The sequence below is a fragment of the Octopus bimaculoides genome, chromosome 6 (assembly GCF_046866305.1).
Source record: "Octopus bimaculoides isolate indiv1 chromosome 6, ASM4686630v1, whole genome shotgun sequence".
Classification (NCBI taxonomy): domain Eukaryota; kingdom Metazoa; phylum Mollusca; class Cephalopoda; order Octopoda; family Octopodidae; genus Octopus; species Octopus bimaculoides.
The window spans coordinates 74,266,722-74,285,668 of NC_142933.1; the positions used below are offsets into that span (position 1 = coordinate 74,266,722).

General features: G+C 34.3%; 1 protein-coding gene across 1 annotated transcript in view; it reads right to left on the reverse strand.

Moving 5' to 3' along the window:
- Nucleotides 1-2,027: 2,027 nt before the first annotated feature.
- Nucleotides 2,028-18,947, reverse strand: part of LOC106871163 (uncharacterized) — a 48,224-nt gene continuing 31,304 nt past the window's right edge. The window contains exons 7-14 of the mRNA XM_089354041.1: nucleotides 18,730-18,836; nucleotides 16,822-16,885; nucleotides 16,026-16,114; nucleotides 12,889-12,961; nucleotides 9,699-9,787; nucleotides 8,135-8,219; nucleotides 4,267-4,349; nucleotides 2,028-2,784 (exon numbers count right to left, since the gene is read on the reverse strand). Coding sequence (XP_089210167.1) covers nucleotides 2,696-2,784; nucleotides 4,267-4,349; nucleotides 8,135-8,219; nucleotides 9,699-9,787; nucleotides 12,889-12,961; nucleotides 16,026-16,114; nucleotides 16,822-16,885; nucleotides 18,730-18,836 — 679 coding nt within the window. The 3' untranslated portion in view covers nucleotides 2,028-2,695. The remainder of the gene's footprint in view (nucleotides 2,785-4,266; nucleotides 4,350-8,134; nucleotides 8,220-9,698; nucleotides 9,788-12,888; nucleotides 12,962-16,025; nucleotides 16,115-16,821; nucleotides 16,886-18,729; nucleotides 18,837-18,947) is intronic.

Below are 18,947 nucleotides of genomic sequence, written 5' to 3' on the forward strand. Positions count from 1 at the left end.
CTCGTCCAGTGACAGAGACTTGTAGGATTATGTCGAACATCTGTTGTTGCGTGTTGGATCAATCTTACTATCAGCTGAGTCCATTGTGAAGAATGTCGTACCACCTTCCTTCAACCGGGAAGGACACGGGGTTTTTATCAGTCTGGTGAACGAAAGAGGTTATGTGGTGGACCGGATGAAAGGGCTGAAGATAGAAAACTTCTGCTTTGGCCAAGCTCTCATCTTTTTGAAGCTTTTCTTGAAAAGCGAAGTGAGGGTTGAGAGGAAGAGCTACCTTCCAGCAAATCTGTTGAACGGTGGGTAAGAGTGGTAAGAACGGTCCAAGTGAACAGCCCGCTCTGAGAATACACCTGTAAATTGAGAGAGAAGATGAAGAGAGGATACTTACCAAACTGGTGGTTGAGTTGAGTAGCATTAACATTAACGCCATTAATAACAACAATGCCGTGGCTAGCAAACCAGTAGTTAACTGTTTCGCAAACATATTTCGAATGCAGGGATTAATTTCGCTACCACCGCAAGATTTGAAAAATGCCAATATTTCCTAACAAGTGTTGGAAAAAACAGTATTCTTTAGCGTCCCGCACAAAAAGTATATAAGTGTATTGGAGTGGAAGTAAGAAACGAAATAGAAAAGCGTCTTAGACAAATCTGGGGTCACCAAAATATTGTCGCTCGAGGGAATTATTTGATACGAATGGGGTGAGATTTCCAACTAGCGAAGAAAAGAGGAGGCATTATGTAACACTCCTAATGAGTGAAAAACTCATTTTCGACTGGAGAATAGTATAAATAAAGGTGGTCTATCTGCCATCAGAAAGAGATATCTGCTAGGTAGTAGCGGCCGTTTTGCTTGATATCGAAAACAATATATATATTGTAAGTCCACAGGTTGCAAAAGAAAAGTTAATCTGGTCAAAGGATGACGGTCCATTTGTGGTCAGCATCCGCTGAGTTGAGGACTGGGCATGTACTGGCTAATGATGCGCTGGCTTGCACTAAGGCTGCAACATCTCTAGCGTTTCTTTGACGGTGAACAGTTAAGGTCACCATTTGTGAAACTTGCTTTTCGGTAGCTCATCACTTTGACAAAGATGCAGACCAATGTAGAGCACCTGGCAACTTGGGTGCACTCATAATCCTCTGCTTGTAGGGCAATATGGTCGGTGGACGTTCTGCAAGGGCTTAGTGGCGAGCAAAAGAGGCGACATTCTCGGAAAAATCCTAGGTGTCATTGGAAATCAATTGGCTGGTCTTTTCCGGAGAACATTCGGGCCAGGGCCCATGAATAACTTCTAAAAATGTCTGGCTTAGGATTGCTACAGGAGAGAACATTGCCGGTTTGAGATAAATACTGCAGACATGGTATTGCTGTAAGCCACGCTTGTACGAAATAAGCTTAGAACGACAAAACAAGCCTGCACACACTTATACTGTGTTCGAGCATTGTTGATTTGTGGAGTTATATTGAACACCTGCTGTCACATGTAGAACGGATCCGATTATCAGCCAACTCCATCGTGAAGATCACCTTCCTTTGATCCACCGCCTTCTTTTGATCAGGAAAGGCCAACAGTTTTTCTCTGGTAACTATGGTGAAAGTGGTTGTGTGGTGGAAGTGACTGAAAGAGCTGAAAACAGGCACTTTCCACTTTGCTCAAGCGCCCATCAACTTTTTCAGGCTCCACTTGGAAAAGAAAATGTGATTTAAGAGGCCGTACTGTCTCCCTTTAAATTTGTTGAAAGCTATGTGAATGTAGCGCGAATGGCCCGAGGAAATCGACCCACATGAAGCATATACTTGTAGGCTGAAATTTAGGAAGGGCAGAGGAGCACTCACCATGACACCCCTGGTGAGTAGGATGAGTCGGGAACTGTGGGATTCTTTAGTCGCTCCTGGGTGACACACCACTAATATGGAATTTTATTGTTTACAATTTTATTGTATTATTGTTTACACGTTTTTTTTAAAGTAAACCCACACTATTCTTTATTTTGTGTGTGGCCCTTGTGACCAACAAAGAACGAATAATTTATAACATGTTTTTATTATTTCTTACATGTGAAAACACATTTAGAGAAAATGATCCAGGATCTTTGAATGATTGGATTGGAAACATTCCGTGTATAGTTCAATGTAAAAATACTGATCATCTTCTGAAGATCCATAAAGTAGTTGGTGTAGAACTTTTTCCTCCAGTTTGAACAAGATAGCAATGAATTTATTTTCTTAATTCTAAATCGCCTGTTGTACATGTTGAATATTAACATGATGCCATCCTAAGTGCTAAGTGCTAATTCGATTAATGTTCAAACAATTTTAGCAGCAAATATTCATTTAATCAATAGGTTAAAACGTTTCTAGCAGAGGCTGAAGGGTTGTTCATATGTATTATTAAATTTATTTCATATCAAAACATGTTAAAGAATGTGAAAGATATTTTCAGAAAATACGAGTAACGTCGAAAAGGTAAGTTTGCAGTTGAAGCTTGTAACAATCGATGAAATAAGGGTTAAGTAAAAGTTAATTGTTTATAATTATAGTTACGCGAAAGTGACGCGTTAAGTGTAACAATATATGCTATATATATATATATATATATATATATATATATATATATATATATATATATATATGTATATATATTTATATGCCTGTATATATAACTCTCTTAGTTATAAATTATATTGGTGTTTAGGAAAGAGAAATATATTTCTCTAGCATCTGAACCGCTAATAAAACCGAAATTATATTAGCGAACATTGTATTCCGACCTGCAGCGCCTACAAAAGAAAAAGTACATATGAACATTAACTCAATTCTGATTTTTTTTCTTTAAGGCAGTAACATCTTAGCCCGTCCGTAACGCTTCCGGGATTAGTTGAAGGGGAGGGGATATAGGGGGAGGGACAGCGGAGTAAAATGTTTAATTTTTTTAACCAAGTTTTTCCCTCTATTATTTAGTCCATCTGTAACGCTTTCACGTGATTAGTTGAAGGGAAAGGCGAAGAGCGAAAGAAAAAGGAGAGGCAAAAATGGTAAGTCGAGGAGTGAGAGAGAAAGAGGAAGAGTGCTGTGTATTAAGTCTATAAAATTGTGCATAAAGTATATAAAGTGAATATATAAAGTGCATTAAGTAATCAACGTATTCCGATTCCCTTCACTTTTCAAATGATTAGCAGATGAGCGATTATCTTTTGATACAGATACAACACAAGCTACGCTTTCAGGTATTTTGGATAAAGTTTTCAGGAACAACCCAACACGTTTACTATTAATTTCGTGAAATATTCACGGGTCCCACTAGTATCTAATAAAATCTGAATACTTGGTCACTAGATGTTGTTTGTCTATATTTCACTTTTTTTTTTCTTCGAAAGCCTTTGTTGTTTGCTTATGCTAATGAGATGTAGCATCAGTAAAAATTAAAAATCAAGCATTTAAAAATGTACATCCATTGAATAGGTTATAGGTTGGTGGAGGGGAAATTATTTTTGATGTCATAAACAAACAACTGCTTTGTAAAACGAACTGAATGATAGATAAACCAAAGCTGATGAGGTTTTATTAATTGTGACTCTTTTCAAACATGACATCGTTGTTTCAACTCAGTTCCAGATCAAAATTCTCGCAAAAACAAGAAAACAAATCAAAATCAAGACATGATTAAAATTTTATGAACCCAATAACGTAAAGCTATTATACGTGGGGGAGACGCAGGAATTAAGGATATAAGTATGACATAGAGAATGAACTTCCATAACAAAATAGTTTCATGTGAATAGAGTTAGAATCAGTCATTTCTACATAAATGAATAAATATTCAAATTTTAACCATGGAACAGTCCAGATAACTGTGAATCAGACTTGAAAGGTGGTCTCTCAAATTGCCTGAAACTTTTCCTGAGTGACGTGGTCTTTGAACTTAGTCAATCCTGAGAAATTCAGCTCCTAGTTGTGTCTGGTATTGATTTTATGGACATTCAAATTAAAAGGCTGAACAACAATTTCAGGTAATTAAATCAATAACATTCTGATAGTAGACATAAATGTGTATTACAATACCAAAATTCAGACTGAAAATATTTAGATCTGGCATTATTAATCATTGAATAGTGGCCTAAAACAAATCTGCCATGTTTGACATCCGAAGATTTAAAGTGGGGCAATTTTCCATACATTACACTTTAATTCACCTTATTTCCGCATTAGCCAAACTAATAATTGCCTTAGTTGTGCCTAACAATAAGTAAAGGGCTGCTTACCACTACATTCCAGAAGATTCATATATTGATCATTCCTCTCACACTTGGCTTTGTCATAACATCCACGTTTTTCTCTAAAATATCTAGGAAGAGATAAAAAAAATATTGTTGAATCGATATAATACGCAGTAAAACATGTAAGTTGACACTATTCACAATGTTTTCCTCGTGCTCCTGTGAATAAACCTTTGCCTATCCTGTAAATTATTAATACAAGTGATACACAGAAAATATTTCCCTGGCATCTGAACATCCATGTATCATACACATCCCCAATTTTATTCAACCACCAGAGTAATTTGGACTTATGAATGGAAAGCTTTATACTTCTCAGAACATATGAAACAAGGGCTGACTAAAAGTCTGAAAACAAATGCTTTGGACAGGTAAAGGGTTAAAAGAATCTATATTTTTACTCGTCAATAAATATAAGCCAACAAATGAGTAGCGCTATTTACTAGGATATGGTCCAAGTGAATTCAAGTTACTCCGAGTACTTAACTGCAACGTATTTTACATCAACCCCTGTAGGAAAACAGCAAATTCAAGCTTGATGCTATTCCAATTTAGAAACAATTAATAGACATAATTAAATATCGTAAGGTATTTTGTTGAACATTTCTCTGATTCTTAAATTAATCACCATGATGATTATAATAATAATCCTTTCTACTAAAGGCACAGGGCCTGAATTCTTTTTCTTTGGTAGTGGAATGGTTAAATTGATTACGTCGATCCCAGTACTCAACTGCTACTTAACTTATCGACCCCGAGAGGATGAAAGGCAAAGTTGACCTCGGCGGAATTTGAACTCGGAACGTAAAGACGGACGAAATGCTGCTAAGCATTTTCTCCGCCGTGCTAACGATTTCTGCCAGTTCATCGCCTTAAAAAATTATTATTATCAAACACTATTATTATTATTATTATAGCATTTGAAAACAGAGCCGGAAGAAATAATGCTAAGCATTTTGTCTGGAGCGCTAAAGATTCTGCAGCCTCGCCAACTTAATGGTTTCAAATTTTGGCACATGACCAGCAATTTTCGGTGGAGGGACATAATCGGGTATACCAACCCCAGTACTTAACTAGTACTTATTTTCTCGACTCTGGAAGGATGAAAACAAAGTCGACCTCAGCAAAATTTGAACTTTTCCGACTTGGTAACCATTCTGCCAGCTCGAGTAATAGTAGTAAAAGTAGGATTTGAATTCAGAATGTAAAGAGTTGAAAGAAATACTGCAAAGCATTTTCCCGGCGCGCTAAGGATTCAGCCAATATGCCACTGCTTTCTTTTTATGATAATGGTTTTTGATTTAGACGCAAAGCCTGTAGTTTTGAGAGGAGGGGTTAGTTAAAACAATCAACCCAAGAACTTAACTGTTACTTCATTTTATCGACCCCGGGGGTACGAAAGGTAATGTTTACTTCGGCGGAATTTGAAGTGGGAAGATAAAGATCCAGAACAATTACCGCAAGAACAATTTTTTCGACGCTCAATCGATTCTGTCACTCTACGGCTCTTTGCTAAAATAATGCTTTCTTTATTAACCACAAGGATTGACAAGATGATGCGGCAGGGGATTACATAAAAAAGTGTAAACAAGAGAATTAACAAAAAATATACCAAAAAATTCAAAAAGCAATTCCCTTCATCAGGATGAAAAATTGATAAACCGATTCCTTATAGGATTCTCCACTAAAATTGGCTACACCCCATTTTCAACTATAACTTTTACCAATTTTGACGTATTTTGTTCAAACTTGATGCCAACGTTACTTAGGACTCATGAGATCTTTGAATGCTTTAAGTTCTCCAGAAAAAAAATCGATGAGTGGAAAAATCGATAAACCGATTCCTTATGGGATTTCCCAATCAAATTGTCAGCAACCCATTTTTCAGCCAAACGTTTACGAATTTCAATGGATTTCGCTCAAATTTGACGTCGGTGTAATTTAGTTTGGTTTGAAGCAAATCGCTTGATTAGCTTAATAGTCGTAACTTAATCCCGGGCAACGCCGGGCTATACTGCTAGTAATAGATATTTTATTGGTTGAACGATATTTCGACAGTAAGTCTGTCTTTGTCAAGTTCAAAATAAGAGGTGATAAATATTCAGAATTATAGAAATTTAAATTTAAAGTGTGAACAAGAGCAACCAGCGTCCACACAGGCAAAAAAAAATTATCTCCACCACCGCTCTGATCATCAACATCATGTTATTCAGTCAAATTCGAAATCCCAATTTTTGAGGATTTGTACTGACATAGGAGATTACTGGAAACATGCAAATGCTTTTGCACATAATTATGTCAAACGTAGTTACAGTGAATCACAATTAAAGGGAATAGCAAATAAAATAGCTAAGATTAGCAAAGATAGTCAAACCTTCACGCATAATTTTAGGAAACGCAATACAATAGATGACAGAATTCCTTTAGTGATTAACTGGCACCGACATTTCGCTGGCATTTCAAAAGTGTTGCAGGAAAGTTACCAGCATGTGGCGAAAAAATATCCTCTTTGCAAACAGATATTTCCTCAGCCGCCTATTGTAGCCTTTAGACGGAATAAGAACATAAGAGAATTATTGACCTCTATTTCTGACTGCAAGAAAACGAACATTGGTGTATCTGCACGCTGTACCTTGAAAACCAGCCGCAAGAGAGGTAAGCCCTGTTCACTGAGTCAAGTGAATACCATCAGGAATCATAACAGAAATGTTATGATTTATACAGACATGTAGAGATTCCCATTTGGTGTACGCGGCAGAATGCACGAAATACAACTTGATTTATGTTGGTTGTACAACAGAACAATTAAACAGATTTGATGGGCACAGATTCGACGTCAGGAACAATAACAGTAGTTCGACAGAACTTGCTGGACATTTCGTTTCAAACGACTACAGTTTTGAAAAAGACTTGAAAGTGCATATTCTCAGAAAATATTCTGAATCTGCTTCATTTTCACTTCTCGGAATGCATGAGGAGAAATATGTTTGCGGGTTATTAACATCACGCCCTGCAGGAATGAATAAACTGACAGGAGAATATCATCAAATTTATACAAAACTGTTTGATTAAATATTCTTCTTTTTTCTTTCCTCTTTTTTCTATCTTTTTTCTGTCTTTTTCTTTTCGCCTATTATAAAATTGGAATTTAAAAACTGATGATGTCATTCCATCAACGTGTGGATTTTATCGACCCAGAAAGGATGAAAGGTGAAGTCAACCTCCACGGAATTTGAACTCAGAACATAAAGACGAGTGAAATGCCGCTAAGCATTTTCCCGACGTCTTAACGATTCTGCCAGCTCACCGCCTTAAGGGCACTTAAATAACAGTAGTAATATCTATTATCAAAGGTAAATTGCGTTTGAAATTTGCGGGATGATGTACAGATTCTTACTATATACTTTACATTATCTTGTTCGATACTTCAGATGATTTGGTTCAAATACTAACAATGAAAGTTTCCTGTCCTTCATTCTCTTACACAAACTTCGAAACTAGAAAGAATAAAACACAAATCTATTCCCTGAATATAACAGTTTAGCCCTTGGTCAAGACATTTCACTCTTAAGTAATCAATTGCGTAACTGATTACCTTTCATTGAGCTACAAATATAAATTAAGGACGTATGCACAATATAAAGGTAAAGACTTCCAGTAGTTCTACAAAACCACATTAGTTCATATGATCCATACTCCATAAATATTAAGATATAACGTATTATATTAAAAGTAGCATAGAAAAAACTAGACATCATGCCAATCCTTTTCTGAATGTTGCTTTTCTAAGTTATATAAGTTATATTGAACGTCTTTTGGAAGATATGGTTGAAGGATACGTTTCTATATTTACCCGCATTGCTCTTCCCTTGTGCTGTTTAGTGGCTCTTTTAATATAGCTATACACTCAGCTTCTACATTACCATTGCAACTGGAACCTGCAACAGAAAAAAATATTACATGTATTGAACAATACAAATAACAAGATTATTTTAACATTTTTCAGCTGTTCAGTTGCTGAATATTTGTCCATAACCAATAATTAACGTTTAAATATGTTAAACCTTACGTGTGTGGGGGGGGGGGGGGGGTGAGCAAGTGCATAGTTTAACTTTGTCATACATATAAAAATTGGGCTGGGAAAAAGTTCATACCGTTTTTTAATTGGCGTTTATATACATGATGTGGTTTCTCACATGACAGAAGCATGTGTGTGTGTGTGCGTGTGTGTACAGAATGGTTACAAAATAGGAACTTGCGTGGTGTTACAGGAAATAATATGTTCAGAAATTATATACAAGTACAAACAGAACAAACGGAAAATACACAGAATGTCGCTAAATCCTCATCAATTATCGTTCAAAGAATCATAACAATTTCAACACGTGAAATGGTTATGATTCTCTGGACTATGACGATTTAGTGACATTCTATGAGTGTATTTTCCGTTTAGTCCATTTGTTTGTAATTCTAAATAATTCTTAGGAAGTTAAAAGTTATAGCTGGTCATAGGGGGACCATTCGTTTTGCACGTATAATGCTCTTAGCAGTATCGGCGGCTCTTCACACACACACACACACACACACACACACACACACACACACACACACACACACACACACACACACACACATGCACACACACACACACACACACACACACACACACACAAACACACACACAAGGATGAAAGGAAATGTCAACCAAGGCAGAATTTGAACTTAGAACATTCAAGATGAATGAAATGCAGCTAAGCATTTTGCCTGGCATGATAACAATTCTACCAACTTGTCTCCTTGTACTTCCTGTCAGTATTGGTTTCAAATTTTGGCACAAAACCAGCAATTTCAGGGAAGGGATAAATCGATTACATCGACCCCCAGTGCTCAACTGGTACTTATTTTATTGATCCTGAAAGAGTAAAAGGCAAGGTCAACCTCGGCAGTATTTAAACTCAGAATGTAAAGACGGACAAAATACCACTAAGCATTTTGCCCAGCATGTTAAGGATTCTGCCAGCTTGCTGCCTTCTACTTTCTGATAATATTAGTAACATATTTAGGGCAGTGAGCTGACAGAATCATTAACAAGGTGAGCAAAATGCTTAGTGATATTTTACCCGTTTTTACGTTCTGAATTCAAATCCTCCTGAGGTCAACTTTACCATTTATTTTTTCAGGGTTGATAAAATAAGTACCAGTTGAGCACTGAGGTCAGTGTAATTGACTTAAACCCTCCCTGAAATTGCTAGCTTTGTGCCACAATTTGAAACCGGTATTAGTGATTTATTTGGATCATAATTTTAGGTCTTTCCAAAGATAGGAAAATTAGAATTGAACATTAAATATGTTTACATTTTTTAAACAACATTTTTGTGGAGAAATAATAAAATTAAAATGAAAAAGGAAATACTTACCACACCCATAATAAGCATAAGCATCATGGATATACTGTGATACAGGACATTTAGCATTCTCCAAACACTTAATGCCAACTGATATTCCACTGTAACATAGTAAAAGCTAGATTTGTTAACCAAAAGTAAACAATTATTGCAGCTACTGATCGATAAAATATAGTTCTGGTCAGCTTCTAAAATATTTATATAGATAATCACTTTTTACTTAACTGAAATGAGTTGATAGCAAATATGAACATAGAAACAGTTTATTTAGAAAATGAACAGATCACTTTGATTTGGAGACTTCAGTTGTTGGTGGATAGATGTCGGATGTAATCGAACAATAAAGCTACTTGACACAGTTGGTCCTAATACTTATATCAAAGCATTTACCATTGTTAGTAGCAAATTGTAGTAGCACTTTACGAAGTACCACTAACCAGCTTGTGCAATTTTAACAAAATATTTTGCCAGCTGAAAATTCATTCTCTTTTTTAAAAACTATGAATCAGTAACTTTAAACGCTTAAGTAACTGCTGTTCCTAACTATTCTCCACATCCATTGTAATCCAAATGGTTGACCATATATGTAAATGTCTCTTATTCAATATCCATTTAATTTGTATCCCATAACTTTATTGTCTTTCACCTTGAGCAATAATAGTTAAAAATACCAACAGACATTCCATGGTGCCCTCTGGCAGAACAGTTAATGCATTTCTAGCTACTTGGCTATCAGCAGAGCTCTATACCATAAGAGAAACAATCCTGAAACGACTCCAGAAGTTTTGGGTTCTTCATTGTAAATCTGTATCAAACCTGTATCAAATGAAGTAGGATAGGTATTGGAATAATCAGAGTACAATGACAAATTCAATAGAGAACGAGCAGATGATGAACTTTGTAATCAGGGTAGACATAGACGAATAAGTATATAATAGCATGATAGTTATGTATAGATGTGTGCGTGTGTGTGTGTGTGTGTGTGTGTCTGTGTGTGTGTCTGTGTGTGTGTGTGTGTGTGTGTGTGTGTGTGTGTGTGTGTGTGTAGTTAAGAAGCTTGCTTTGCAACTACTAGTTTTCAGGGTCAGTCACACTGTGCAGTATCTTGGATAAGTGTCTTCTACTACTATAGTCCCAATCAATCCAATGCCTTGTGACAGAAACTGTGTGCAAGCCCATTATATAAATATATATATATATATATATATATATATATATATATATATATATATATATATATATATATATATATATATAAGCAAAGTATCGGACACAGGATGTGTCATTAACCAGCTGGAGGAGACGTCCTCCGGAATCAAAATGGTAGTAACATAATTACATACGGAACAGCCAAGTTGAAGTGGCAGCAAACATTATATATATATATATATATATATATATATATATATATATATATATATATATGCACATGTGCACATACATAAGTGTGTGTGTATGTGTGTAGTACACTAAAATCAAAATATTTAGATATCAGCAAAAAGTGTTATGTCTACAAAAGATGATGTCTTCAACTCCATTCCATAGTTTGTGTATATTTCATTATATTGTTGATATATTTGTGTCAGTAGACCATATCAGCAGATTATATTATAGATTACTAACCAAGATTTTAATATTAATGATATGATGTAGTGTAAACTGCACTTGGTTTTATGTTACAAATTTTGTGTTCTGAAATTATATAAATTGAAACCTCTCATCAAAATTTTGTGTTAATTTATATTCCCAACACCAGTTAACATAATGACAAAGTTATAAGAGTGTTGCAGTTTGCTTGAAGCATTGTAATATTGCAGAAAGTAAAAAGAGAGAAAATAGGAAAGTTTTTGACAATGCAGAAAGTTTTATAAAACCTTTATATTTCAGGTGCAAAAGCCCATCTTCAGGAAAAAACAGTCTGGGAAATGTCCAATTATGCAAACTCCGTTAACCCATTCAAATCCCCATGTGTTGTGTAGCAGCAGTAGTAGTGGAGCATCAGTTACACTTATGTTTGGAGAGTGGCTGCTGTCGCTAAATAACGTTAAGGGAATTGAATGGATTAACAGAAACTGCATAACTGGATATTTCCTAGACTGTTTTTTTCTGAAGATGGGCCTTTGTGCATGAAATATAAAGGTTTTATAAAACCTTTATATTTCAGAAGCTTTCTATATTCTCTCTTTTTTTATTTTCAATGACAAAATCATTTTACAAAATTCTTCATTATTTAAAAAAAAATTCCAAACAAAGGTTATGTATTTCAACAGAAATAAGGTAACAAAAGAGTTAAACATCTCTGCTATCTACATCTGCTGCTCATCAGTTTAACAGACTACAGTATCTAACATATAACTCACAACAAACCATGCAAAAGTTGCAACTCCCCTAGGAATTCCTTGTTTGTTCAAATTGTGCCATTTCTGGACCTTCATTAAATATATGGCAGATTTACCAAAATAACTAAATTCAAATGCCTCACTCAACTCTACTAACTTTGTTTCATTTTGATATTGTTTCCTACTTAATCAGGACCTGGAGGACATGCTTTGAAACATCTCTTAATCCAAAGCTATCATTTTTACCTTGTCTTTGTTTTCAATGTTACTACTATCACAAATTTCTCTATTTTTCCTTTAGTCTTGTTTGACCTCAGTTTCTATTTTTTAACCTAGCAATACCACTCAACTACCACTAAATTAATTAACTTTTGTGTTAATTAAGCTATTAAAATTGTACACTTTATTTGAGCATGTAATGGAATCTCTCTCTCTCTCTCTCTCTCTCTCTCTCTCTCTCTCTCTCTCTCTCTCTCTCTCTTAAAATTTTCCCTACTGCTACTAACATTTGAAAGTCTAAGTTTTACATTAACCTTACTAAACTCACCTCTAAATTTCCTGATTATCCAGTACAAGCAGATTTGAAGGAGCTATAGATGCTGATCTCCCTTTTATTGAAGTTAAACTTAAAGAAATGATTGAAAACAACACACAATTTCACTTTTGTGGTATGCTTTGAATAAAATTTAGCTGGTGTTCTGAGTATTTAAAGCAAATGCCATTAAAGGTTGCTATTGCAGCTGCACTATCTGAGCAAACTGGAATTGTGCAGCAATGAGGATTTTATTCTCATAAATGTTTACCTATATTAGCAAGTTTCATGTGAAATACCTTATAAAATCAACAAAAATTAAAATACATACCGGCAATTTAATTTTCTGCTGTCTCTGTCGGATACCGTTATCATGCACCTACTCTCTGTGTTGCAATAAGTGTCTGCATTTATAGCAAAAAGAATATAGAAATAACATATTTGTTAACATGAAACAAATAAGACTGTACAAGCAATAACAAGACTTTTAAAGGCAGGAATCATAAAAATATGACATCTCTACATTCATCAGTTGTATGTGAAATGGAATAATTTTAACAACACAGCAGGAAAACAGTATAAAAATTGCAGCAGTAACAACACCACTTAAATCTACAGTGGGAACAATTTCTTATAGATCAGAATTTCTTTCTGGTTTAAAATGTGCAACTCTTAGAAAACAAGGTAAACTGCAGGCAAGTCAAAACTATAAGGTAGTTTTGATTGTCAAGTGATGTTAGTTCATTTTCCTTGCAGTGCACACTAGTATACACTAGAAAAAAAAACATGAATATTACATTAGATATCCTACTGTTATATTTGAAATTTATCCTAAAAGTATAGGGACTTTAGACTGAATTCAAAAGTATATGGTCTTTGTATTGAGTATAAAATAAAGCTAATATTTTATTTAATATATTTATTATGGTCCCAGTTAAATTCATTGCCATAATGAGTGTCTTTCCTCGAACAGGTCCATAAATAAGGACAAATAGTATACTGGGTAGAATATTTATTGTCTTCTATATGGAAATTGGTTTTATATCTAGTGATAAAAAATTATAGTTTGTCTGCCAGCTTTGATAGGAAACATTGTAGAATGAATAAAAGATGCCTTCACCAGCTAGTGAGAATATTTTTCAGTTCCAACTTCATCATTATAAGAAAATTGATTACCATAAGAACCCATGTAATTTGCACACCTGTGTAATTTACGCAGGTGATTTTCAGGATAAAAGTTGTTAAAAAAAAAGCTTCAACTCGTGTAAAATTCGCACCCAAAAGTTTTCAGAATTGCTGACATGGCCAGGGGGAAAAGGTTTTCCATTTAGTTGTATTTAGCATAATTTCACTTACTTATGATAAGATTTTATAAAATTTTCATTAAATAAAAATAATTTCTGTTTAACAGGTATCATACTGAAAACTATTGAATTACGAAGTGTTTGAGTTGTTTATGATAAACTTTGTTTTACATTTCTTGCCTACAAGAGATTAAGTCCAATCTTTAGCATACTTCTGTATGTCTTCTCAAATCAGGATCAGGAGAAAAGTTGTCGATAATTCTTATCAACAAAAACAAGGTTGATAAATACTCACAAGTGTTGCAAAATAAGTTTAATTACCAATAAACATCAGCTTGGATGACACTTTACTCAACTGACAGAGGAAGGTAACCAATCAAACTGATTATGTAAACAGAATTCTGATTGGTTGAAAGTGTCTTCTTGTCTCAAGCTCTGATTTTCTGCCTATTCTTGTCGGAACCTTTCATACGGAGTATCGAAATTTTAATCCCTTTCACACTTATAAAATGTCAAGCAAACTTTAAAAATTGTTATTACTGTTTTAGCCGGGAGACCAAACTGATAGTTTGGTAACCCGCTAAAATAAACATTAAAAATCGAAAGGAGAAAATAAACAGTTTTGCAAGTTTAACTCAGTGTTTATAGAACAAGAGAGGTGCAAAATTTAAGAAGCGATTTATTAGAATATACATGTCTGTGAGGAGACATAAACAAGAATAGCAAAAATCTACTATACCAAAAGAACTGATAATACATACATTACAAGTATTCTATGAAGAGAACATAAGACTGGTGCATAATTCAACATGATTGTGAAACGACATTAAACATCGTATAAGGTAAAATGAAGGTTTCTGTAGGAACACTAAGTCATATTCACTTAGTGAGTTTACATGCGCAAGGATGAATTATGATATTGTCATTGGCGTTAGATGCAGTAAGAGCTGTAGAGACGATATCGGTAGTGATGAATTTCAAAGTCCTAACACGCAGAAAGCGAACAATAGCTTCCTGGAGGCAAACGCAAGATAGACTTCTTAAGCAGAGAAAAACTGATTTATTTAAGGAAACTGCTGGGCTCCATTGCGATAGGTAGAAACTCCGAGCAATGTAAAATATGGCCCGGACCGTGATTACCAGCATGAACGTCAAACTTCAAAAAGTAGTTAACTATTTAATGGTTTTAGTAAATTTATACAGAAAAAGTAAGCATTATACCGTTCGGCATAAATAAAAGTCAACTTCATTATATTTTTTTCTGTGAAAACCTATTCTGACATTAAATTAATCAACTTCCCGTATGAATGTTTATATTTGTACGTCATTTTTCAACAAATAAATTTCTAAAACTTTCTGGAAACGATCTATTCATGTAATTTACGCACCCGCGAAAAAAAGTACGTAAATTACATGGGTTTTTACGGCATTTCATCAATCACTCTTTTTTCCAGCTGACTATTTCTCTAAAATTTCTGTTCTGATCATATTGATTGAACAGTCTCCATTCACCAACAGAATATTCATAAATTTTGCCGTAATTTTTAATATCATTGTAGAAGACCTTGTTTTGAGGACGACTTAAATAAGGTGAACTTGTGTCAACTCAGGAAAGAAACTTGTTCAACTTTAACTCACTAACAGCTGAGACAAACCAGAGAATACAAAATATTTTTAATATAGTAAATCTACAATTGTAGTAAATGATGGAATTAATCCATTTTTTTATAAATTTGGATGGTTTTCACTCCTCAACAGAGTTTTCTAAAACGAGCATTTTTAACAGACTGGACTCAACATTTGGACCATTTTAAGTTGCACTTGAAATGTGATTTTAAGTTTAGAGTTTAGAGACTTGAGATTTCATCGAGAATTTATGTCTAAAATAGACTACGTATTATTTTATACTTCCCTCTTTCTTTATGTTTTCTATTATTCATGACTTCTGTATCAAATGAACTGTTAAATTTTTACAAATGCTACACAAGCTCAATATAACTAACGCTATATGATTATAATGATGTTCCATGAACATTACTATAAAATGAGCTTTCTAAACAGAATGAAAAATGAGATTTGAGCTAGAAGCTCATGGGAATAAGACATAAGTTAAACAATTATCAAATAAAATTACTGAACATAATTTAAATGCTTAGATGTTTACCGCATTTTGAAGACTTATATTCTTTTTCCATGTCATCTGGCATCTTGCAATTCTCACTGTCTAAATTTGATTTATATGAGTTCAATGATCTAAAAAAAAGTACATTGCAATTAAAGTAAAAGTTTAACATTTTCTCTTCCAAAAACGAATTAGAAGAAACAAAGGTCCTGACGGTATTTATTGTCATCCACTAAATCCTTTGAGGATCAGCTTTGTTTTCATTTGTGTGCAACTGACACGTACAAACATGTAGTAGGTTTGATTCATACAACTGTACTTTTTCCCAATATATCTGAGCCTATTCGAGAAGTCAATATTTTGTTTACTGTGAAGCTCATCAGTTGCACTAGTAATGGCATTTATATACGTTTTTTTTTTCCTTTTAAGGAGCACATTCATAAGCTTAACTTACTTCAATAAAATGAAATGTTTACAATTGTAAGCATATAGAAATAATTTGAAAAATGTTTCCCACAATACTTAATTACCTTCACTTAGCTAGAAGCACTACTTAGAAATACTTCTTACTAAGTTAAGATTCTCTGATGAGAATGGACCCTTCTATGGCTGATAACAGTTATTATTCTTCACTTTTGATATATTAATATTCTATTTGTGTTCATGTCAATAATAAATAACAGTTATTTTTCCAAACATCTAGCATAGTACATAATGCATTGAGAAGCTACATTTCATTATATAAAATAGAATATCTATTCATATTGTATTGGCACCTAATTCACTAACATGTTTTCTATGCTTTATAATATTACATTAAAAATATCAATATACTTACTTGCACTTATTTTCATCTGACATGCCATTCAAATTTGGTTTTGAAATATTATAACAAGGATGTTCTGAAATTGGTATAAATTAAGGATTTACACATTAGAAATTCATCTTAACTTTAACACTTTCCCAGCAACATATAAACTTTGAAAAAGCAACATACTTTCAGTAAAAAATATTTTTCAGCACTGGCCTGGAGTTAACAACAGCAGCAGCAGCAGCAGCAGCAGCAGCAGCAATATTTCTATAATGACGTATTAGGTCTAAAGTACCATTCCTAAGTTAGAGACAATATGGTATTGAATGAAATGCTTTTGAAAATAAGTCAATTTAATCAAGTTTGATGAAAACATCTTACAGAAATACAGAGCAGGCACTGAAAATAAACTTGCCCTTACAGGAATGAAACTATATTGGCTTTCACAAATAAATAATAAATACTTCGTAAATTTTCAATTGACTTAGGTTATTAGAAGATTATGAAAGCTTATACAGATTATTCAAAATTAGGTCTATCAAAGGAGAATAAAGTTCTGAAATACATATGCACGCTGATGGAGTTATGCCAAAGCAAAAACAATTTGGTATAAAATTAGTATTACTATTGTTTATCAAAAATGATATTTCCTAATATGAATATCATTCTGCATCTTTTAACTTATATCACAATAATAACTAATTTTATTTACAGGATATAATAGTGATACGAACGTAAACTAAGCAAAATAGTATTCATTAGAAATGAAAACTCTATATCTAACCCCAATAATAATCTCATAATCTGAAAGTCAGGACAATTTTTTTTTAAATTGATTGGAAGATGAATTTATGAAACTTTCATTACTTTGTAACAATGCTTTGAATTCGAAAACCTGATGTAGGCCATGGCGTATGAGGTGATTTGTCCTGAGTTCCGACCAATCAGATTCCAAACGAATACAGAGAATTCTCGGTCAGTCATGACTGCGGGTTAAGAAGAATCACTTCGTTTACGACACCGAATTTACTTGCCTCTCGTCAACATAAAGATAGCCAAACCTCAGTACATAGACACACTCCTGGTATTCAGCTTAATATTTTCAAGTAGTAATCTCTGTACATCTTTTTTGAGGGGAGAAAGCAATTTGATCACATCGACCCTTAGTACTTACTTTATCGACAACCAAAGAATGAAAAAGTCCATCTCGGTAAAATTTGTATTCAGAACATAATGTGTTGGCACTCCGTTGCTTACGACGTCGAGGGTTCCAGTTGATCCGATCAACGGAACAGCCTGCTCGTGAAATTAACGTGCAAGTGGCTGAGCACTCCACAGACACGTGTACCCTTAGCGTAGTTCTCGGGGATATTCAGCGTGACACAGTGTGACAAGGCTGACCCTTTGAATTACAGGCACAACAGAAACAGGAAGTAAGAGTAAGAGAAAGTTGTGGTGAAAGAGTACAGCAGGGTTCGCCATCATCCCCTGCCAGAGCCTCGTGGAGCTTTAGGTGTTTTCGCTCAATAAACACTCCCAATGTCCAGTCTGGAAATCGAAACTGCGATTCTATGACCGCGAGTCCGCTGCCCTAACCACTAGGCCATTGCGCCTCCATTCAGAACATAATATACAGAAGAAATGTCACTAAGCATTTTGTCTGGTGCACAATTAATTTCACCAGCTCGCATTTGACATGAATTTTAAGCATTTCATTTACTTCGGTATACCAAAGTCTAATTTTGTATTTAACAATCTGACAGCTATATTTACTTAAAATCCAACTTTGTTTATTTCTTTTCTTTTTCTTTTTTCTTTCTCAAATTGATCAACAGATAGAGGGTAGCGAACGAATGGGAACGAATCCTTAAACAGTATTTCTTAAACAATACCGCTGTACTTTTCTAAATTTTACTTTAAAAAGATGCTACTCACCACAAGTGTTGTCTTTGTAATCTGTCTCCCATTGAGCTGGCATTTTACATATTTTGTTAGGATAATTTTGCTTCTTCAAAACACATCGATATTCCTCCTCCAGATTCCTGATGATAGGTAGAAATATGACTAAATTTTATATATCTGTGTGTGTGTATATGTGTGTGTGTGTGTGTGTGTGTGTGTGTGTGTGTGTGTGTGTGTGTGTGTGTGTGTGT